The following is a 19,169-nucleotide window of genomic DNA, read 5'->3' as shown; positions in this document are numbered from 1 at the left end:
GATGGCCGTCAGATGTCGGCAGCGGCGCCGGGGTGAACACTTCGGAAAGAGTCCGGAATCAAAGTGCGGAAGTCAGGCAGGTCGTGTTTACCGGGGCTGGAGAGGAGATCGAAGCGTGGGACGGAAACAGACCGGATCGGAGGCAGGCAGAAACGGGTAAGCAGAGTTCTTAAATAAACGGGATATCAGGAGAAACACACAAAGTTACCAAATGTACACTCTGACACTGAACTCTGAGCGCAGCGCGCTTAAGAGAGAAGTGCCAGCCAATCAGAAGGCGCCCACATGATTGCTCCAGGTGATCAGAGTGGGTAATCATGACACCTTCTGGTGACAGAAAATAAGTTAGAAGCACTACTCTAGACTTCGGAGTTGTCCTACCTTTAACTATTAAATAAACACAACAATATATTCCCTTTTTTTAACAAGTTTAACGACTGTCGGCACGATCGCTTTATGAAACTGGTGACGTTACCCAAGGCCTGCGAGCAGGCGCTCAGAGGCCAACTCGGAATCTGATTAGCCACCCAACAGTCCTCTCAAACAACATATGTTACAGCACACGACCCTCCAGACATTTTTGTAAAGGCCTCTGGGTAGATTTCTGAGCCTACTGACAAGTAAGGGTTTAATTGTGATTGGTTGAATGATTAAATCTGAAAACACACATCAGAAAGCAGAACATCCAGTGGAGAAGCAGTTAAAAGAAGCAGACAGAAGAGTATGGAATTATTTAAAGAGTATTGATGGAAATAATATAATAAACATCACATGACTTAAATATATTTTAGGCCAGCTGAGAAGGCCATGCAGGCACTCATGGCCCACCACTGCAAAACAACATACTTGTGTTGTTTTGAAAGAAGTTCCTACTGATGTCTAAAATTATCTGTCTTGTATCAGCAATTTAGCCGGCAACAACAGAATAATAACAGTGTTATTAAACAGCGTTTGAGTGAAAATACTTTATCATTAGATGCTTTGCCCGACTCATGTGATGACATCACTTCTCCAACGCACAACCCCATCTTACCTGACACAGTCAATTTTATTTTAAGAACATGAGTAATGCAGCATGCTCTGACATCAAGCTGCATTCTGGGAATATTTGTATCGATCCAATCCAAGTAAATACAGCGAAGTATCGGTCCATACCCATCTGAAAACAATACTTTTTGATTGGAAATGTCATGATCATCGAATAAAGGAACCTTTCTCCCTTGAGTTAGCTTGTGATTACAATAAACACAGCATTATTTTGATAAATAATCACAATGCAAACCTTAAAGGGACAGTGTGTAGTATTTAGTGACAAAAACAAACCGTCGTTCGTTAAAGAAAAAAACGTATTGGTTTTAATAACTGTATGAACTGCCATGTACGCAGTTTTTTTTCAAATATTCCTTGGTCAAGAAATGTTTTTTTTTTTACATTCAGTAACATGAGTCTCACTTAATGGGAGCTGACATCATTTTCGATAATCTTGCTGCTTTGGGTAGCCGAAAAATGACTGGGCAACAAAACGTTGGCTGCATTTGCGCATCAAAGGTTGCCATCACAACTCCACCACAGGGGTTTCGCCCCTCCCAGGAGACCGGAACCCAGGGCTTGTACACCTCGCAAGGCCTGTCTGAATTTGGCCAGTCACAAGGTAAGACGGCATATCTTGACGAGAGGAGCTGGACCAAGGTCCTAGTCGATCCTGTCCAGGTTTCAGCTCAACGGGCAGCCGGAGAGCCTTGCCAGGTCGGCAGCCAAACTTGATCAAGCTAGCGGCCAAACCAGTCGGACAAAGCCAGCCATCTTAGAGAATCCTCAAGCCAACAGCAGTCAACCTCTCCTTCAACACTCTGTGGTCCTTGTCCCAACTGGGTCTCAAGCCTACCAGGATTCCTTATCCCTTGACAGCCGAGAACATAAAGACTGGGCCTTCATCGTCATCGAAGTAGAACTTCTCAGAACATCTCGTTGTTGCTAAGTATTGGTATTGGTGTGACGTAAAATGGGGAACTCTATCAACATCCTATAACGTAATAATCAAGCCAATGTTGTTGTCTATCCAACTGGTACCAGTTTAAGTTATCAACTTTTAGTTTAGTTTTGTTTTATTTTCTTATTATTGTTTTGTGCTCTATTCAAGCTTCTTCAGTAGCTCACTAGTAAAAGAAAGGTCCATAAATCCAAGAGTGTGTGTCTTGATTAAAGTACATTGAAATATCAAAAACGGTAAAAAGTGTGTGTAGCCACCCTTCAGAATAACTAAACAAGGTTATTCATTCGTTTTCCTGACATAATGATCCAAAATTGTATGTGGTGCTCCAAAAAGGCGAGACGAGTTTTGAAAAGAATTGTTTGTTAGAATAATTTATTTACCACCCGTATTCGCTACAGTATAATCTCACAATTCACTAAAAGTATTATTCTTATGGTCGTTGAAAATGATGTGCATTTATATAGCGCTTTTCAAGTCAATGACTTCCCAAAGCGCTTTACAGTGTGCTTCACATTTCCCAATAGCGGCCTTGTATTGCAGCCATGTAAGATGCTAACCTGCTTATTGGGGGTATTAGGGGTTCAGTGTCTTACCCAAGGACACTTCGACATGTAACACGGACAAGCCGGGATTCGAACTGGGATCCCTTGATCCCAAGACGAGCGCTCTACCTCCTGAGCTACCACCCCAGCTAAAATGATGAGAGTATCTGTCAGAAAACCAGAATAGACCAGTGGGCCCCAGAGCATTCGTTTAAGTCTTTTTATTAAGGAAGCGTTCAGGGCTTGCTGGAGATGTGATGGCCGTCAGACGTCAGCAGAGGCGCCGGGGACATAACTTCGGATCGAGTGGTCAATCGGAGTCCGGAAATCAGGCAGGTCGTGTTTACCGGGGCTGGAGAAGAGATCAAAAACGTGGGACGGAAACAGGTCGGATCGGAGGCAGACAGAATCAGGTAAGCAGAGTTCTAAACGAACAGGATATCGGGAGAAACACACAGTGTTACAGGAATGTACGCTCTGACACTTCTCTCTGGGCGCAGGGCGCTTAAGAGAGGAGTGCCAGCCAATCAGAAGGCACCCACCCAGGCGCCACATGATTGCCCCAGGTGATCTGGGTTAGTAATCATGACAGTATCGATTCCAATACAATAGTAACATAGTAACAATCAAGTACTCGCTCAGTATCGAAAGTATTGATATTTGGTTTGACCGCCCACGCTTAGCCAACATACTATCACTCCAAGGCTGAGATCTAACAGTGATTTTACAGCTCCTGTTCTTAGCTACAATGAGAAACAATGTATTGCATTGTTGGATAATATATTCAAGTCAAGACATTAAATAATACAATGTCATTCAATGAGTAGGAATCGGGATGCATAACATTTATGTGAATAGTAAGACTTTTCACTCCAGGAATCATAAACCGGAAAAAAGGTCTGGATTTGATATGTAATGTTTTGGCATCCAGGAGCCCCCTAGAGATACAAATGGACTTTCCGTAAAATGGTGGATTACTGGATTATTTGAAGTCGGGACCTCAGGCTACGTTTTTCCCCTCATAGAAAATACAATAAGGGCAATTAGCTCATCCATGTGGTGAGATGGTGTGTAAGAAGAAGAAAAATGTTTCCTCGGAGCAGTGAGAACAAGGATCATCAGAAGAAGGTTAGGCAAAGACCACGTGTGGTTGGTGTGGGTCATTTTAACGATTTTACCGGTGAAAGTATGCAGAGCAGCCTCTGCTACTGTCATTAGGGGGCCGCCTTGCATGGTCTAAGGGAGGAAGCAAACACTACTTTGAGTCTGTTCAGGAAAATGCAGAAATATAATGAAACATAGTAATACCATGGTTATCGCGATTAACAGGGATAAGAACCAATGTTCCCTCTAATTTTCCAGGGGTCTGAGCATTCACACAAAGTCGGTGAGCAACGCTTGAAACAACAGTGAGCCACCATAATCCCAAGTGTGGCAAGATGATTAATTATCAAACATGTCCAAAACTTGACATCATGTTACATTTTGCTGAGTTTCCGGCAATGCAAAATAATTTTTCTCTTTTGAATGAATTGACTCATGTACTATTGCAAAGGTTGTACGGCTTACAAACGTCGTTTGTTCTTACAATTCTTTCACAAGATATCCATTTTTTTTTATTTCCTGATATATTTTGTCGCATAATATTAACATTTTTGGGGGCTTATTTAGTCGGTTGTAAGATACAGAACTGTACTTAATCAAATTTTTTTGTGGAAATACAATGTTGGCAACAAGATTCACAACTTGGGGTTATGGTTGCTCACTGTTGTTTCAAGCGTTGCTCACCGACTATGTGTGAACGCTCAAACCCGTGGAAGATTAGAGGGAACATTGGTGGAAACACTGTGGATGTGGTGTTAATAAACTAATACTGAGTACTACAAAATCCAAGGAAGTCATACTCATTTTAAATAAAGCCTGTGTGGAATAGACAACTCCTTTAAACTCCTAGGTGTGCATATCTTTGACGACCTCTCCTAGTCTGCCAACATCAGGACAGTTGTGGAGAAGGCCCAGTAGCGACTCCACTTCCTGAAGGGACTCAGTAAGAAAAACCCAGAAGTGAAGCTGCTAGTGTCCTTCTACAAAGCCACAGTTTAAAGCATCTTGGCATACAGTAATAGGGTAATATGCAATGTGGGGGTGTGGTTTGATGCTAAGTCCTTAGCTTGGCCTCCTTAGCTTGGCCCTTGCCGGCCAAGGCTTTGATGCTAGGTCCTTAGCTTGGTCTTAAGGCTTAGATACTAGGTCCTTAGCTTGGCCTTTTGATTTTTGCAATCCGGAGATGGTTTAAGAGCTTGCTCTGTCCACTCCACGCATCGGCCAGGTATTGCAGTACCTCCGGGAACGGTGCATTCGCAATGATCGCAACAAGGCTTTAGGGCCTTTTGGCTGAGAGTAAGTGTCCCGGCTCCTAGGCTTTGTAGCGTATAATGAACTGACCGATAACGGATAATGGATAATGAATAACGAAGACAGAACAATAACCCTTAAAAAACCCCTTCATGTGGGTTTTTACTCCCCCGAACGGAGTTAAAGAGCCTAATAATGTATTAAGTAATAAAAATAAAGTTAATAATCAATTAAAATTCAAATAAAATATAGAAAAATCAAATTTTAACTTAATCGTTTAATGAAAATGAAAATAAAACTATTCACACTAAATTCAAAATATAAATTAATGGGGAAAATGGTGATATTAATGTGAATAAAGACAATTCAATTAACTAGAGTAGTTTGTATGTAGAGGTGCCAGTGCACTGTTAGTGGCCCGATTGGAGAAGACCATCTCAACTGCTTGTTCACAGACGGCAGCTCGACCAAAGGCAGATGTGGAATAATGCCAAGAGAGGAAGGAGTTGCACTTGAGGCATTGCTGTATAAGAGACACTGGGGAAGTGTGCAGAAACACACTGAGGAAAAGAAGGAGACTAACAGATACAGAAAACAGGAGAGGAACAGACAAGGAAATACCAGGAACAGTGGCGATACCAGGTAAGACAAGAACCATCGTCCGACTTTGTCGCCTTGCCCTAAAGGGTTTACAAAGGACTTTAATTTAGAATAATTTATTAAAATTTATAAAAATCAATTCATAAAAAAGTAAAAAAACTGTCTTTTCCTAAAGATAAATCCCAACTTGTATTTTGTGAAACGCCATAGTAGAAAGATTGAAAAATGTTTGTGTCATCAACCCCCGACTAGCGATGATTGCAAACACAGATGTGTAATGAGAGTGGGGGCTTCGGCAACGTTTTGTTTTCTTTATTGTCGTTTTTTTCTGTTCCCCAGTGTTCTTCACGCAAAAACAATTCAGCCGTGTTCTGACAGATCAAAAAATGAACAAATCAGTTTGGAATTAGAGGTGTGCCATATTGGGATTTGGGTGTTAATACGGGGTTGTATCGATTGATACCGATTCTGATGCTTTTCTTTAGAAATCTAATGATCCCGTGTTACTTTATATTTATGATCAAAGCAATAGGTTTCATTGTTTTTTAGCCTTCCTGACCTAGAGAAAGCTAAACATGCCTTAAAAAGCTCTAGATTAGATGATTGCAATGCACTTTATGTTGGCGTCTCCCAGTCGTCTATCAGTCGCCTTCAACTTCGCAGAACGTCTCTGCCCATCTTTTAACCAACACCAGCAGAAGTGTGCATATCTCTCCTATTCTTAAATCCCTTTATTGGCTCCCTGTTCTTTTCAGAATAGATTATAGACTTTCAATGTTTGACTTTTAACGGTTTTATCTGAACTTCGAACTACTCGCAATCCTGGTAGGGTTTTGACGTCCAAGGACCAACTTGCGTCACATTTCTGACCTGGGCCTCTTCAATTCCCAGGCAAAAAACATACTGTTTTCAAGATGGCTTTTAATAGTAGTAGTTTGAGTCAAGTCATGTTTATTTGTGACGCCCTTCATCACAAGGAGTCTCAAAGGGCTGCACAGACCGTAGCTTATTGCAAACTACAGACTATTATAACACCATCCCCTAAACTAAAACCTACGTGAGGGCAAGGAAAAATTCAAAAACCTCAACATGAGGCAAATCAGGAAACCTTGAGAAGGGACCGCACATGAGGTAATCCCCCTGCCAGGATGACCTGGTTGCAATGGATGTTGCGATAACAAATAATACAGATATTGTCCTGAAATATAGGTCATTCATAAGCTATAGAATTGAAGTGTCTTTTAAGCCTAAATTTAAACAGTTCCACTGAGTTTGCAGATCGAATCTTAGGGGGAAGAGCATTCCACAGCACCGGGGCCCGAATGGAGAACGCTCTCGAACCTGTAGTTCTCTTTTGGCTCTTGGGATCACTAGTAGACCAGCATTTTCAGAGCGAAGGCTCCGGACCGGAACATAAGGGGAAATTCGATCTGAAAGATATGAGGGAGCAAGTCCATGCATGATTTTGTATAATACCAACAGAACCTTAAAATCACATCCTAAGCTAACAGGAAGCCAATGAAGGTTAGTTAAAGTCGGGGTAATGTGATCAAACTTTCTTGTCCTAGTTAAAAGCCTAACTGCAGCATTTTGTACCAGCTGCAAGCTCTTGATTTTGGATTTCAAGAGACCGAAGAGTAGTTCATTCCAGTAACCGATACGGGAGGTAACAAATGCATGAATTATAATTTACGCATCGGACTGGGACTGCTTAGGGCGAATTTTAGCAATGTTACGGAGATGGAAAAAAGCTGTTCTACTGTAGTAATATTCTCAATGTATATTTGAAAGGACATATTGGGGTCAAATGTGACACATACATTTTTGACTGAGTCACTCTGGGTGATATCACATTTGTTAATATTCAGAGCAGTTTTTGAGAACAGGTCACGGCATTCAGATGGACCAATAATTAACATTTTGGTCTTTTCAGGGTTGAGGCGCAAGATGTTTGAGGACACTTGTGTTTTATTTTAACTTATTTGATACTGTTTTTTTATTGTCTTCGATTGTTTTCATATATTTTTTTGTTTTTTACCGACTGTTTCTCTGTTTTCCTCATGTTGAAGTTTTCGAGTTTTTCCTTGCCCTCATGTAGGCTTTAGATCAGGGGAGGGGGTTAATAATAGTCTGTTGTTTGCAATAATCTGTGCAGCCCTTTGAGACTCCTTGTGAAATAAATAAACAAATAAACAGGACTCAATTTGACTTGTTATTTATGTAAAGCAAATTGGTACACCGAAAGGATTGTTATAAAGGTCTGTCTTAATTGAGTAGAATTCCACTTACATAAAAACCTAAAATCGTCTTTTTTTTTCATTAAATAACTCGATTGCAAACGTAAGCAGTATAAGAAATATATATATAAATATTTGTATTACAACTGTCTCAGAACAAAAGTCAAGAGAGTCAAATAAACAAGCAGCAATGTAACAAAAATACAAATATAACAACATGACGAATAGAATACCTTCCACGTCACAATATTTTGAAAATGAAGTCCGAGTGCAAATAGTGCAAACAATACGATGTAAAAACCGTTTACAATATAAAACGGAATACTTCCACAACAACAACTGTTTCAGAACAGAAGTCAAGAGAAACAAACCAAAATATCAGTTTTGTAACAAAAACATAAAAAAATACTGTATAACAATGTCAACAAGACTCCTAAATTACCGTAATTTCCGGACTATAAGGTGCACCCAAAAACCCCAAGTTGTCAAGACCTGAACAGAGACAGGACCCACTTGCGTAACGTTTCTCACCAGTTTTTATTGAAGGAAAGAGGAATCTGGAGTTCACTAGGCGCCGGAAGCATGTCGCTCTGAACGCGGAAGTGGGACTTTCGTGGCGAGCGATGGCGGGGACAGAAAAACGGGTCAGTGGCTGGGACAGAAGAGCAAAAACGTGGTCGGGATCGTAAGCGAGTCGTAAGCCAGGAAAGCAGCGTAGACGTGGTTGAGGACAAAAAAAGTTCGAAAGCCGGGATGGGAGAGTAGACGGGTTCAGGATCAAAAACAGGTTGAAGCCGGGGGACAGACAGGAGCAAAAAAACAGGTTGGAGTCAGGGTCGAAAAAAAAGGTTTGCCTAGTGTAAACTGAGGTTTGCAGACGGACTGACAAAAGGGGACAGATAGGAGTGGGTTTAAATAGGGACAGGGAGCCAATCAGTGTCCAAGGCAGTTGGCGTCAAAAGAGCCGGCACAGCTGATTCACATCAGTAATCATGACACAAATTTGCCAGAGGTTCAAAATAAATTTACATACGGTAGCCATTTATTAATTATTGGTTCATTTTAGCTCTGAAACCAGATTCCCTAATATTCATTTTCTATTAAATACATTTTTTATCTTCTGTTTTAATATCATGCGCCTTATAGTTCAATGTGCCTTATATATGAACAAAAATCTTTCACAAGGGTGTTTTTTGAAGGCGCATCTTATAATCTGTTGCACCTTATAGTATGGGAAATACAATACCTTTCACTGCACGATATTTTGAAAATAAAATCAGAAATGAAAAGAAAAGTGAAACTACAACTCGATCCAGTATGAAAGTTGTAATGTAAATCTTACGACACACCGACAACATTATGGTTGTAGTGTCATGATTACAACTAGCATCACCTATGGCCGCTCATTTGGCGCTAGCCGCTGCAGGCTATCTGATTGGCTCCCTGTCCCTTTTTAAGGCCCAGTCCTGTCACTCTCCTTTTGTCAGTCCGTCTGTGAAACTCTGTTGTTACAAGGCAAGCCTTTTTGACCCTGACTCCCGCCTGTCCCATTTTTGCACCCGTTTTTCTACCTGTTTGTTCCTGACCGCCCCGTATGTCCCTGGCTACGACCTGTTTTTGATCCCGACCTCGTCAGCTCTCCCGTCCCGACTTACGACCCGTTTTTGATCCTGACCACGTCTGCTCTCCCGTCCCGGCTTACAATGCGTTTTTAATCCCCACCGCGTTTTTGCTCTCCTGTCCTGGCTATTAACCTGTTTTTCCGTCCCTGACACCGCCATCTCCCGCTACGGAAGATCCACCTCCGTATTCGGATCACGATCCGATTGCGAGAGCGACTTGCTTCCTGCGTCCAGCAAGCACCGGATCGTGGACGCTGCCCTTCCTCTTTATATTCACTAAACTTGTGGTTAACGCTACGCATTTGGGTCCTAATTCCGTTCTGGTCATGACATGTAGTTAAAATGGGAATACAGTATCGCTCTTAGGACAATAGTATCGATCTGATTCAAGTAACCGCTCAGTATCGATAATTTCGTTTGTACAGTATTCTATTCTCTCCCTATTCTCTCTTCCCCACTAAAGGTGAGGTGCCGCTGGGTTCTATCCTGTGCTGAGTTTGCAGGGTGAAACGTTCACTTGCAGAAGTTGAACGTTAGAAGAAGATTTTGACTATGGCAGTAGGGTTCATCCTTTTCTTGGCTGGGATCAGCCAAGCCACAGTTTTTTCGGCGAAAGGTGAGTATCTTGCAAAAGCTTAGTAGAAGTTAGTTAAACTGGAGCTGGGTGGATTTAAAAGGCCTTCTTCACATCTGAATGAAATTTACAAACCAATTACAATTTAGGGAAACTATTTCAGCATTGACTCTAATGTTCTTGTCCTCTTGCTTGATTGTGTTCGGAATCCTCTTTCTACATTGGTTGCAGCCTGTTTGTATTGTTTTCTAAAGAGAGTAGTACACACCGTTGAAGGAGATCTTTAGTTTATTGGCAATTTCTTGCATAGGATAGTTTTCAATTCTTAAAATAGACTGCAGAGTTTTAAATGAAAGTTTTCTCTTTTTTGGGCAATTTTGGAACACAATGTGATGCTTCAGATTCTCGACTAACTCACAGGTCAGTTTTGTAGCTTCTCTAACTAACTAAACTGTCTTCGACTGAGCAAGCATGTGGATAAGAGAGTACCCGGTTGGTTTGGACACATGGAGAGGATGGATGAGGAGCAAATGTTGAAGAGGATCTACAGAGCAGAAGTCAATGGAAGGAGACCAAGAGGAAGAACACAATTGACCTGGATGGATAGCGTTATGAGTGCTCTGCAGGAAAGAGGTCTAAATATAATGGAAGCTAGAGCATTTGTTGGTGATAGGAATGAGTGGAGAGTTGTTGTAAAAGGACAGTGGGATGTTTGGACGCGTTCTAAGGGATAGGCAGGGCACCTGTATGATGCGGCAGGGGTAAACCAGTGAAAGCTGTCGGGCCCTGCTACTGAACAAACAGTGCCTTCCCTCCATTTATAGGGAACCCCAAACTTAAAGGTAGTGCATATTGGTCAAAAAGTACTACTAATAAAAATTGTGTGCTACTCTTGTCCCCGGTGTCCCCTCCTGTGGACTGTTCTCAAGGCTAATGTGATCATATCTGGCTTCATTTTCTGTACATGCTATTTTAAAAATCATTTGTTTGAAGCTATTTATAAATTACAGTTTGTTCGATTCGCGTTTCTAGCCTCACCTTGACCATGAGCTCCTGGATAGAAGCAACCAAATATATTTCTTCCAGCAGATGTCTGTTAGAGATTAAGTGGGATGCTCAGTCATGTAGGACGTGTTCAGACAATGGATGGATGGATGGATGGATGGATGGATGGATGGATGGATGGATGGATGGATGGATGGATAGATGGATGGATGGATGGATGGATGGATGGATGGATGGATGGATGGATGGATGGATGGATGGATGGATGGATGGATGGATGGATGGATGGATGGATGGATGGATGGACAGGCATACAGATGTTCAATTGTGCTTGCATGAAATTTAGTTGCGAAGCTCTAGGTCTGCTGACCACAACTTCCAGGTTTTAGCCAGTTGTAGTTGTTAATGTGCAAACATGACTCCGAAAATATTGTTTGTAGATACAGGAATCAGCTTTACATATGAATAGATTTGACACTTGATTGTTTCGACAGGCCTCATGAGATCTATTTTTTAAACTAGTCAAAAACTGATATCAGGTCTTACATCTTTTGCAGGCCTAAGGGGAGATGAAGATTCTATCCCGTTAATGACACACTTACATGGTAACAGTTTTACAACACCCTCTGAGGTCAGATAAATTATTAACAAACAATATCTTGTGATTTTTGTGCTTTATTCCGATCTACTCAAAGACACTTACGAATGGACCACATGGTTCAATGTGGACCATCCAGGCGGCCGTGGTGATTATGAGCAGCTGGATGCCATTCGCTATTACTACCGGGCCCGGGTGTGTGAGACTCCCCGTGCACTAGAAGCCAGAACCACCGATTGGGTCCCAGCCCGTGAAACTGGGGAGAAGGTGCATGCAGACCCAACAGTGGGTTTCTGGTGCCTCAATGAGGAACAAGGTTCACAGCGGAACTGTTCCAACTATGCGGTTCGATTTCTTTGTCCCAAAGGTTGGTTTTTATTTACCGTATTTTCCGCACTATAAGGCGCACCTAAAAGCCTTTATTTTTTACAAAAGCTGACCATGCGCCTTATAATACAGTGCGCCTTATATATGGATCAATATTAAGTCGCAAAGTCTTGCAACTAAGGCAAGCAGCCGCCGACTAAATTTTCCCCTGAAGGCGAAGTAGTCCGCGGTGTATGCTGGGATTTATATACCGGCGTTTCATTTCCTAACCAATGTGTCAATCATCATTTGAATCAGTCACTATTGGCTAAAGTTATTCGGAGGTAAAGGGGGCAGATCCTTTTTATCATTTACAGGCTCGCATAGGCTAAAGGGGCGAAACAAAGCCTGCAATTGACCGAAAGAGATGAATGTGAATCACACGTTGGGTTACACTACGGCATAGAGAAAACATTTTTTACTATTCTGTATTTGTAAATATTTTACTCTCCTGGTGTTACTACACTCACGGTTGTAAGAAGACCATGGTTATGTATCATTATTGAACGTGATGGCTGCAAGAGAACTTAGGTGAGCTATGCGGCTTTATATTTTCCCGGTATCTTGTTTTAGAACGATCTTGATGTTTCTGTGATGAGTCTATTTTTAAACTAAATTCAATTCAAAGTGTTTATTGTCATATGCACAGTAAAGAACCCTGTTTCCCTGCACAATAAAATTCTTACTTTGCTGTCCACACAGTTGCCAGCAAAAAATAAAATGGAAACTAAGAAATGTTTGGCATTTCTTGAATCCCAAGACTTTAACCCTCCGAATGATATTTGGAACGATGCATTTGAGTGATTGGTGACGTACAGACACTGTTTCCGTACATGTCTGAGACACGTATTTGCTTCTTTGCAAGCTTTGGGAATGTTAAGGGGGTAATAAGTTTGACTGAAATATCTGACTGTTTTGTCGACGTTCCCATTGTAGCACCTTATCATCCGGTGCGCCTTATGTATGGAAAATATAGGACCAAAAACTGTTTTTGGGGGGTGCGCCCTTTAACCCGGTGCGCCTTATAGTGCGGAAAATACGGTACTATGTTGTGAATAATCCAAAAATAGATTTGGCATTATTGATAACTAGCGAATGTGTTAAATCTTATAATTCCGATGGATCTAAAGATCTGTTTCTTATCAGGTATCACCCTAAATGTTCAAAATATTTGGGGTCCGTGGTCAGATTGGGGTCCATGTACTGCCATCTGTGGTCAAGTGGGAGTTCAAACTCGTTCCAGGAGCTGTAGTCCTCCTTCGAAGCTTTGTAATGGGCCAAAGGTGGAAAGCAAGGAATGCCACGGGCCAGAGTGTGTCACAGGTAAGGTAGCAGTTGCTTGGTGTATCTCCTGACATGTCTTCTAACGTTCAAAACAAACCCCCCTCTTTTAGATTGCACCTTCCATTGCGTGATGGGGAAAGTGAACTCCGAGTGTAACGCATGCATGTGCGAAGAACACATCCTGCTGGGCTCCGTTCGTGGTTCCGGTGGTCTTATAGCTGAGGGGGCTGCCATTCTCAGCTCAAACAAAGTCCTCACCCTTACAGACCACAACGGGCATTTTCGGATCCCTGGGCTCTGCCCTGATGGCAACACCACCTTGACAATCAGACAGCAAGGCCACGCTCCCCTGAGTGTTGCTGTTCCCAGAAGTTCTGAGCGTACCACAGTCCTCAGCGTGCAGCTTAAAAGAACCGGTATAGAGAATTATTTAGTCAGAGTAAAGACTGAGATGGTTGATATGTGTTTTTATTTTGGGCATATGTCAGAGAAGCTTCACGTGTTGAGCAGTCCTGAGAGTAAGGCCAGGAGAGAGGGACAAACTGCTGCCTTCTGCTGTAATGTGGGTGGAACACCACAACCAGACAAGTACCAATGGTAAGAATTTTTAACTAAAATTAAAATCTAAGGGCACTAATTCTTGAAAGTTTTTAAGTGTAAATCGTTCCTGTTTTTGACAATGACACCTTCAGCCAGTCGATTGTCTCCTGGCATTCAATGGTCTTAATGGTTTCCGCTCTCATATTCTAGGTTTCATCATGTGCCACACATTTCCATCGGCAGGCAGGCTAGTCCTCACTCACTTGTTTACAAAGCCTGCCCTATTTTTTCTTTTGAGGGACGAGCAACTTAGGGAAGTTTACATTATAGCCAATCCTGGAACCTACCTATGTCTAATCGTCTTGGTCCCCAGTGTGATAGTCCAAGTTGTCATGACTACTCGTTCCACTCACCTATGCCTGCTTGTTGAGCCCCAGCTGCTCCTAGCTGCCTGATTGATTCCCCTCCTATTAATTCCCAGTACTCCAGTCACTCTTGGTCAGTCCATTAGCGAACCTATGCATACGCAAGGCAAGCACTTTTACTCTGGCTCCCGTCGGCCCCGTTTTCATACGTATACCACTCGTCTGTTCCTGAGTCCCCGTTTGTCTCCGGCAATCGACCCGTTTTGTCCTTTTGACCACGCTCTGGTCTGCCGTTCCAGCTAAGTGTGAATTTCCCTATGGGGATGAATAAAGTATCTATCTATCTATCTATCTATCTATCTATCTATCTAACGACCCGTTTTTGACAACCGACCACGCCCTGATCCCCCGTTCCGACTAATGACCCGTTTTTGCCCATTTGACCACGCTCCGATCTTTCGCCCCGGGAAACCCACTTCTGCATTCCAATCAGGCTCCGATCCCGTGAGCGGCTTGCTTCCCTCGTCCAGCAAGCACCAGATCACTGGCGATTTTTTTTTCTCAGTACCCCAATAAACTTTTGAGTGAAACGTTATGCGTTTGGGTCAACCATTTGTTCTGGCTCTGACACAAGTAGAGGTTTGATGAGCATTCATCCACCGATTCACTGTTCAGGGAACAAGTTGCAGTTTTAATAAAAGTATTATTAAAAAAACAATTATGTTGAGGCTTTGTAGTTCCTTCCTAAAATACTTGATAACATAATTTGTGAATTACTGCTTTCTGGTATTAAGTTTAAATCTATAATAGATTGTAAGATGTTGGCGTTTTGGTTAAATGTAGTCTGGCCTGTTTCATACATGATTTAGTTGAAAGATCTCGTCTCAAGGGCAGCACGGCAGCGCAGTGGTTGTGCGGCACAGTTCATGTCATGGGAACCTGTCGTGGGTTCGAATCCAGCTCCAGACTTCCTGTGCGGAGTTTGTATGTTCTCCCCGTGCTTGCGTGGGTTTCCTCCGGGCACTCCGGTTTCCTCCCACGTTCCAAAAACATGCATTTCAGGTGAATTGGACGGTCCAAATTGTCCCTAGGTGTGAATGAGCGAATGAGTTGTCTGTCCCTGTGTGCCCTGCGATTGGCTGGCAACCAGTTCAGGGTGTCCCCTGCCCACTGCCCGGAGATGGCTGGGATGGGCTCCAGCCCCCCCCGCGACCCTAATGAGGATAAGCGGTACGGCTAATGAGATGAGATGAGATGAGATCTCGTCTCATTAGCTGCACTGCTTATCCTCAGTAGGGTCGCGGGGTGCTGGAGCCCATCCCAGCAATCATCGGGCAGTGGGCAGGGGACAGATATGTAACCCAAATTTAGTCCATAGAAATTGTTTTAAAGATATCTTGAACGATTTTGCATTTTTAAACTTTCACTTTTAACCACATAAAAATTTCATTTGGTTGGCCATTGGGTGTCTTTTTTCCATTTTTAACATATTTTTGCTGGATGGGATGCATTTAACTATGTTTTTGTTTTCATTTAATTTTCTTTGTGTTTTTTCTTTTTGTTTACTTAACAAAGGTTCCATAACAACAGTCTTTTGGAAAGGAGATCTGATAGCATCTTGGTTCTTAAAGATCTGCAGCCCCAACAAGCTGGGGAGTACTACTGCAGGGCAAGTTCTCAATCTGGTACCATTAAGACCAAACCAGCCATGCTTAAAATCATTGGTATGTTAAACCGAGCATTTAATTTAAATACAGTCACTTATGTTATCAAAATGATTTAAAATGTAAACAAACTTTACTTTCATCCTTAGGTAAAAACAGCCTATCATGCAATCCAAAGCCTGAATCCCATCTCATTCGTCTTCCACATGACTGCTACCAAAACAGCACAAACTCCTTTTACTACAATGCAGGCAAATGCCCATCAAGCACGTGCGCTGGACAATTGGACAATGGTATCAGATGCAAAGACAAAGTGGCATACTGCTGCGGTGTGGCAAAGATGGGAGAAAAGCACCTGACGTGTCAAGGATACCAACTCCCGATAATGGTGGTTACCGAATGTGGCTGTCAGAAATGTGTCGACACCAAGGCGACAGTGCACGGGCGAGCTGTAGCTGCAGACAACCGAGAGCCAATGAGATTTGGCCACATCTTTATGAACGGCGTAAGAATGAGCCGCACAGGTTACAAAGGCACGTTTACCATTCATGTCCCTCCCGACACAGAAAGATTAGTCTTAACTTTTGTGGATAACACAAACAAGTTTATCAACACAACAAAGGTACTTCCATTCAATACCAAAGGAGGTGCTGTTTATCATGAAATTCAACTCATGCGGAAGAAAGCTCCTGTGACTATTAACTCCTTGGAAACCAACACTCTTGATCTTGGGGAACTATCTGGACAGGAACCAATGGCGCACATTGAGATCCCTCCCAACTCATTTTATAAGGAGAACGGAGAGGTGTTTGTGGGTGACGTGAATGCCAGTGTAACATTTCTGGACCCCAGAGATGTTTCCACAGCCGCAGCGGCCCAAAGTGATCTCAACTTTGTCGGGAATGAAGGAGATACCTTGCCACTGAGAACATATGGGATGTTTTCAGTTGACTTCAGAGGCGGAGAAACCAACGAGCCCTTGAACGCAGGTGAGGTGACGGTGTTCCTGAACTCGGCTCAGGTCACAATGCCTGAACACCTTGGAACCATGAAGCTGTGGTCGCTCAACCCAGATACAGGCATGTGGGAGGAAGAGGGAAGTCTGAAGGTTGAAAAAAAAGCAAGAGGAAAAAGGGAAGAGAGAACATTTCTGATCGGTAACATGGAAATCAGAGAGAGGCGACTTTTTAACTTGGACGTACCAGAGAACCGTCGGTGTTATGTGAAAGTCAGAGCCTTTCGCAGTGAGCGTTTTATGCCCAGTGAGCAAGTTGAAGGAGTTGTTGTGAGTCTCATCAACATGGAGCCCACAGCTGGCTTCTCAACTAACCCTCGTGCTTGGGGACGATTCGATAGCGTCGTCACGGGACAAAACGGCGCCTGTCTTCCCGCTTTCTGCGATGAGCAAAAGGTGGACGCCTACACTGCGTACGTCATGGCCAATCTCGGAGGCGAGGAACTCGAGGCTGTCCCTTCTTCTCCCAAACTCAGCCCATCCCTCATTGGAGTGCCCCAACCCTACCTGAATAGGTTCAACTACAGGCGCACTGACCACGATGACCCGAAACTCAAAAAGACAGCGTTCAGCATCAACCTGGCGAAACCGCGTCCAAACACAGCTGAGGAGGTCAACGGACCTGTGTATGCATTTGAAAAACTGAGAGAATGCGAGGAGGCGCCATTTAGCGCCGCACATTTTCGGTTCTCACGAGTAGAAGGAGACCATTACGATTACAACACGGTGCCTTTCAATGAGGACGACCCACTGAGCTGGACAGAGGACTACCTCAGTTGGTGGCCTAAGCCAATGGAATACCGCGCATGCTACATCAAAGTCAAAATCAACAGCCCGCATGAGATCAACGTTCGCTCCCACAACATGGGGGGCACCCACCCAAGGACAGTGGGCCAACTGTACGGTCTGCGAGATATCCGAAGTATCCGTGATATGGATCAGACAGCAGTGTCGGCTGTGTGCTTGGAATTTAAATGCAGCGGGATGTTGTACGATCAGGAACGCGTCGATCGCACATTGGTCAAAGTGATACCACAGGGTAGCTGTAAAAGAGATCACGTCAATCCACTCCTCCAGGAATACCTGGTCAACCATCTACCACTTGCCGTCAACAACGACACAACCGAATTCACCATGCTCGCGCCTCTCGACCCTCTGGGTCACAACTACGGGATTTATACGGTAACTGACCAGGATCCTCGCACAGCTAAAGAAATCGCTCTCGGACGCTGCTTTGACGGTACCTCAGACGGCACTTCCCGCGTCATGAAAAGCAATGAGGGGGTGGCGTTGACGTTCACCTGCGGGGACCGAGAAGTCACCCGTCAAAGTGTGTTCCAGGTCCTGCAGAGCTCGCAAAGTCAGAGAGCCACGAGCACAGGGAGGAGTGAAGGAAGGCAAAATAGGCGCCGGCAAAGAGCCAACGGGTCAGGAAAAAGTAAAAAACGCAGCGCTAGGGATCCCAAAGGAAGAGGCACAAATAGAAACTAAACACATTAAGGCGAAGGATAGTTAAGGATATGCAAAATGGAGTGTAACTGTATTCTTGATTTGGTGCAAATATTTCATAATGTTCAAGTTAAACTTATGTGAGGATGTCTAAGTTTGGCTCTGGGGCCGGACCTGGACCCTCTGTTACAAGGTGGAGAGAATGTCAACTCCAAATATTTCGCCGTGTTTTTGAGTATTATGTGTTATTATTCGACATACATTAGTGACCAATCGAATGCATTATAATCTTGGTTGAGACGGAATATTTTCTAAACATGACAGATTTATACACAAATGGAGAAAATATTTTCATGTTTTGCATTGAATGCATTAACTGGTTTAACAGTTGAGTGAGTGCAGTTTCACACCTGAACCAACACACCACTCTATACAAAAACAAAACTGCCTCCTTGTGGTTTTGGTTTGCATGTATTAAGAATAACCATCACTTTTGATATATCAGATTACTCAGAACGTTATGGTCGATCAGATAAATCATCCAACAGTCTGTAGGTTTAACAAGAAAAAGTGAAGTAAATATCTTATAGCCATTCAGATTTTATCAATGTCTTCAGTGTATTTTCCTGGAACTGTAAAGAGTATTTATTAGTAATAAACAATGCAAAAGCTTTGAAGGAATTCCACACACCATTTTTTTGACCAGTGGTTTATTCAATTTCATGTTTAAAAAAACACTGCATCGGCCAAAATCTCCACAAAATAACAGATTCTCCCCCTGTAAAATAGAATCTGGTCACCGACTACAAAAAGGAGGAATTGATTTCATGACTAGTCCAAATGAAGACATGATGCAGTAGGGGAAGGCCCACAAATCTCCCATTCCTCATCACACTTGATACAAGCCTTCAGATGTCAAGATGAAATATTTCAAATTTCACTGAGCCATTTTTTTTAAAA

The 19,169-nt window shown here is 42.9% G+C and overlaps 1 protein-coding gene and 1 pseudogene across 1 annotated transcript; both read left to right on the top strand.

The window, feature by feature from the left end:
* The first annotated feature begins 4,752 nt into the window (after window positions 1-4,752).
* On the top strand, window positions 4,753-4,898 carry LOC148366866 (U2 spliceosomal RNA; annotated as a pseudogene).
* Window positions 4,899-5,427: 529 nt separating this feature from the next.
* On the top strand, window positions 5,428-18,899 carry cilp (cartilage intermediate layer protein, nucleotide pyrophosphohydrolase). The gene is made up of 9 exons (XM_088333691.1): window positions 5,428-5,532; window positions 9,813-9,965; window positions 11,486-11,533; window positions 11,624-11,893; window positions 13,039-13,215; window positions 13,287-13,592; window positions 13,665-13,773; window positions 15,657-15,805; window positions 15,895-18,899. Exons 2-9 carry the CDS (start codon window positions 9,902-9,904, stop codon window positions 18,249-18,251), a joined length of 3,480 nt encoding a protein of 1,159 aa, XP_088189817.1. The 5' UTR covers window positions 5,428-5,532; window positions 9,813-9,901; the 3' UTR covers window positions 18,252-18,899.
* The last annotated feature ends 270 nt before the right edge of the window (window positions 18,900-19,169 follow it).

Source organism: Urocampus carinirostris, chromosome 4 (genome assembly GCF_059441175.1).
Source record: "Urocampus carinirostris isolate Australia breed hairy pipefish chromosome 4, RoL_Ucar_1.0, whole genome shotgun sequence".
NCBI lineage: Eukaryota > Metazoa > Chordata > Actinopteri > Syngnathiformes > Syngnathidae > Urocampus > Urocampus carinirostris.
This window is presented reverse-complemented; position numbering and strand designations above follow the sequence as displayed.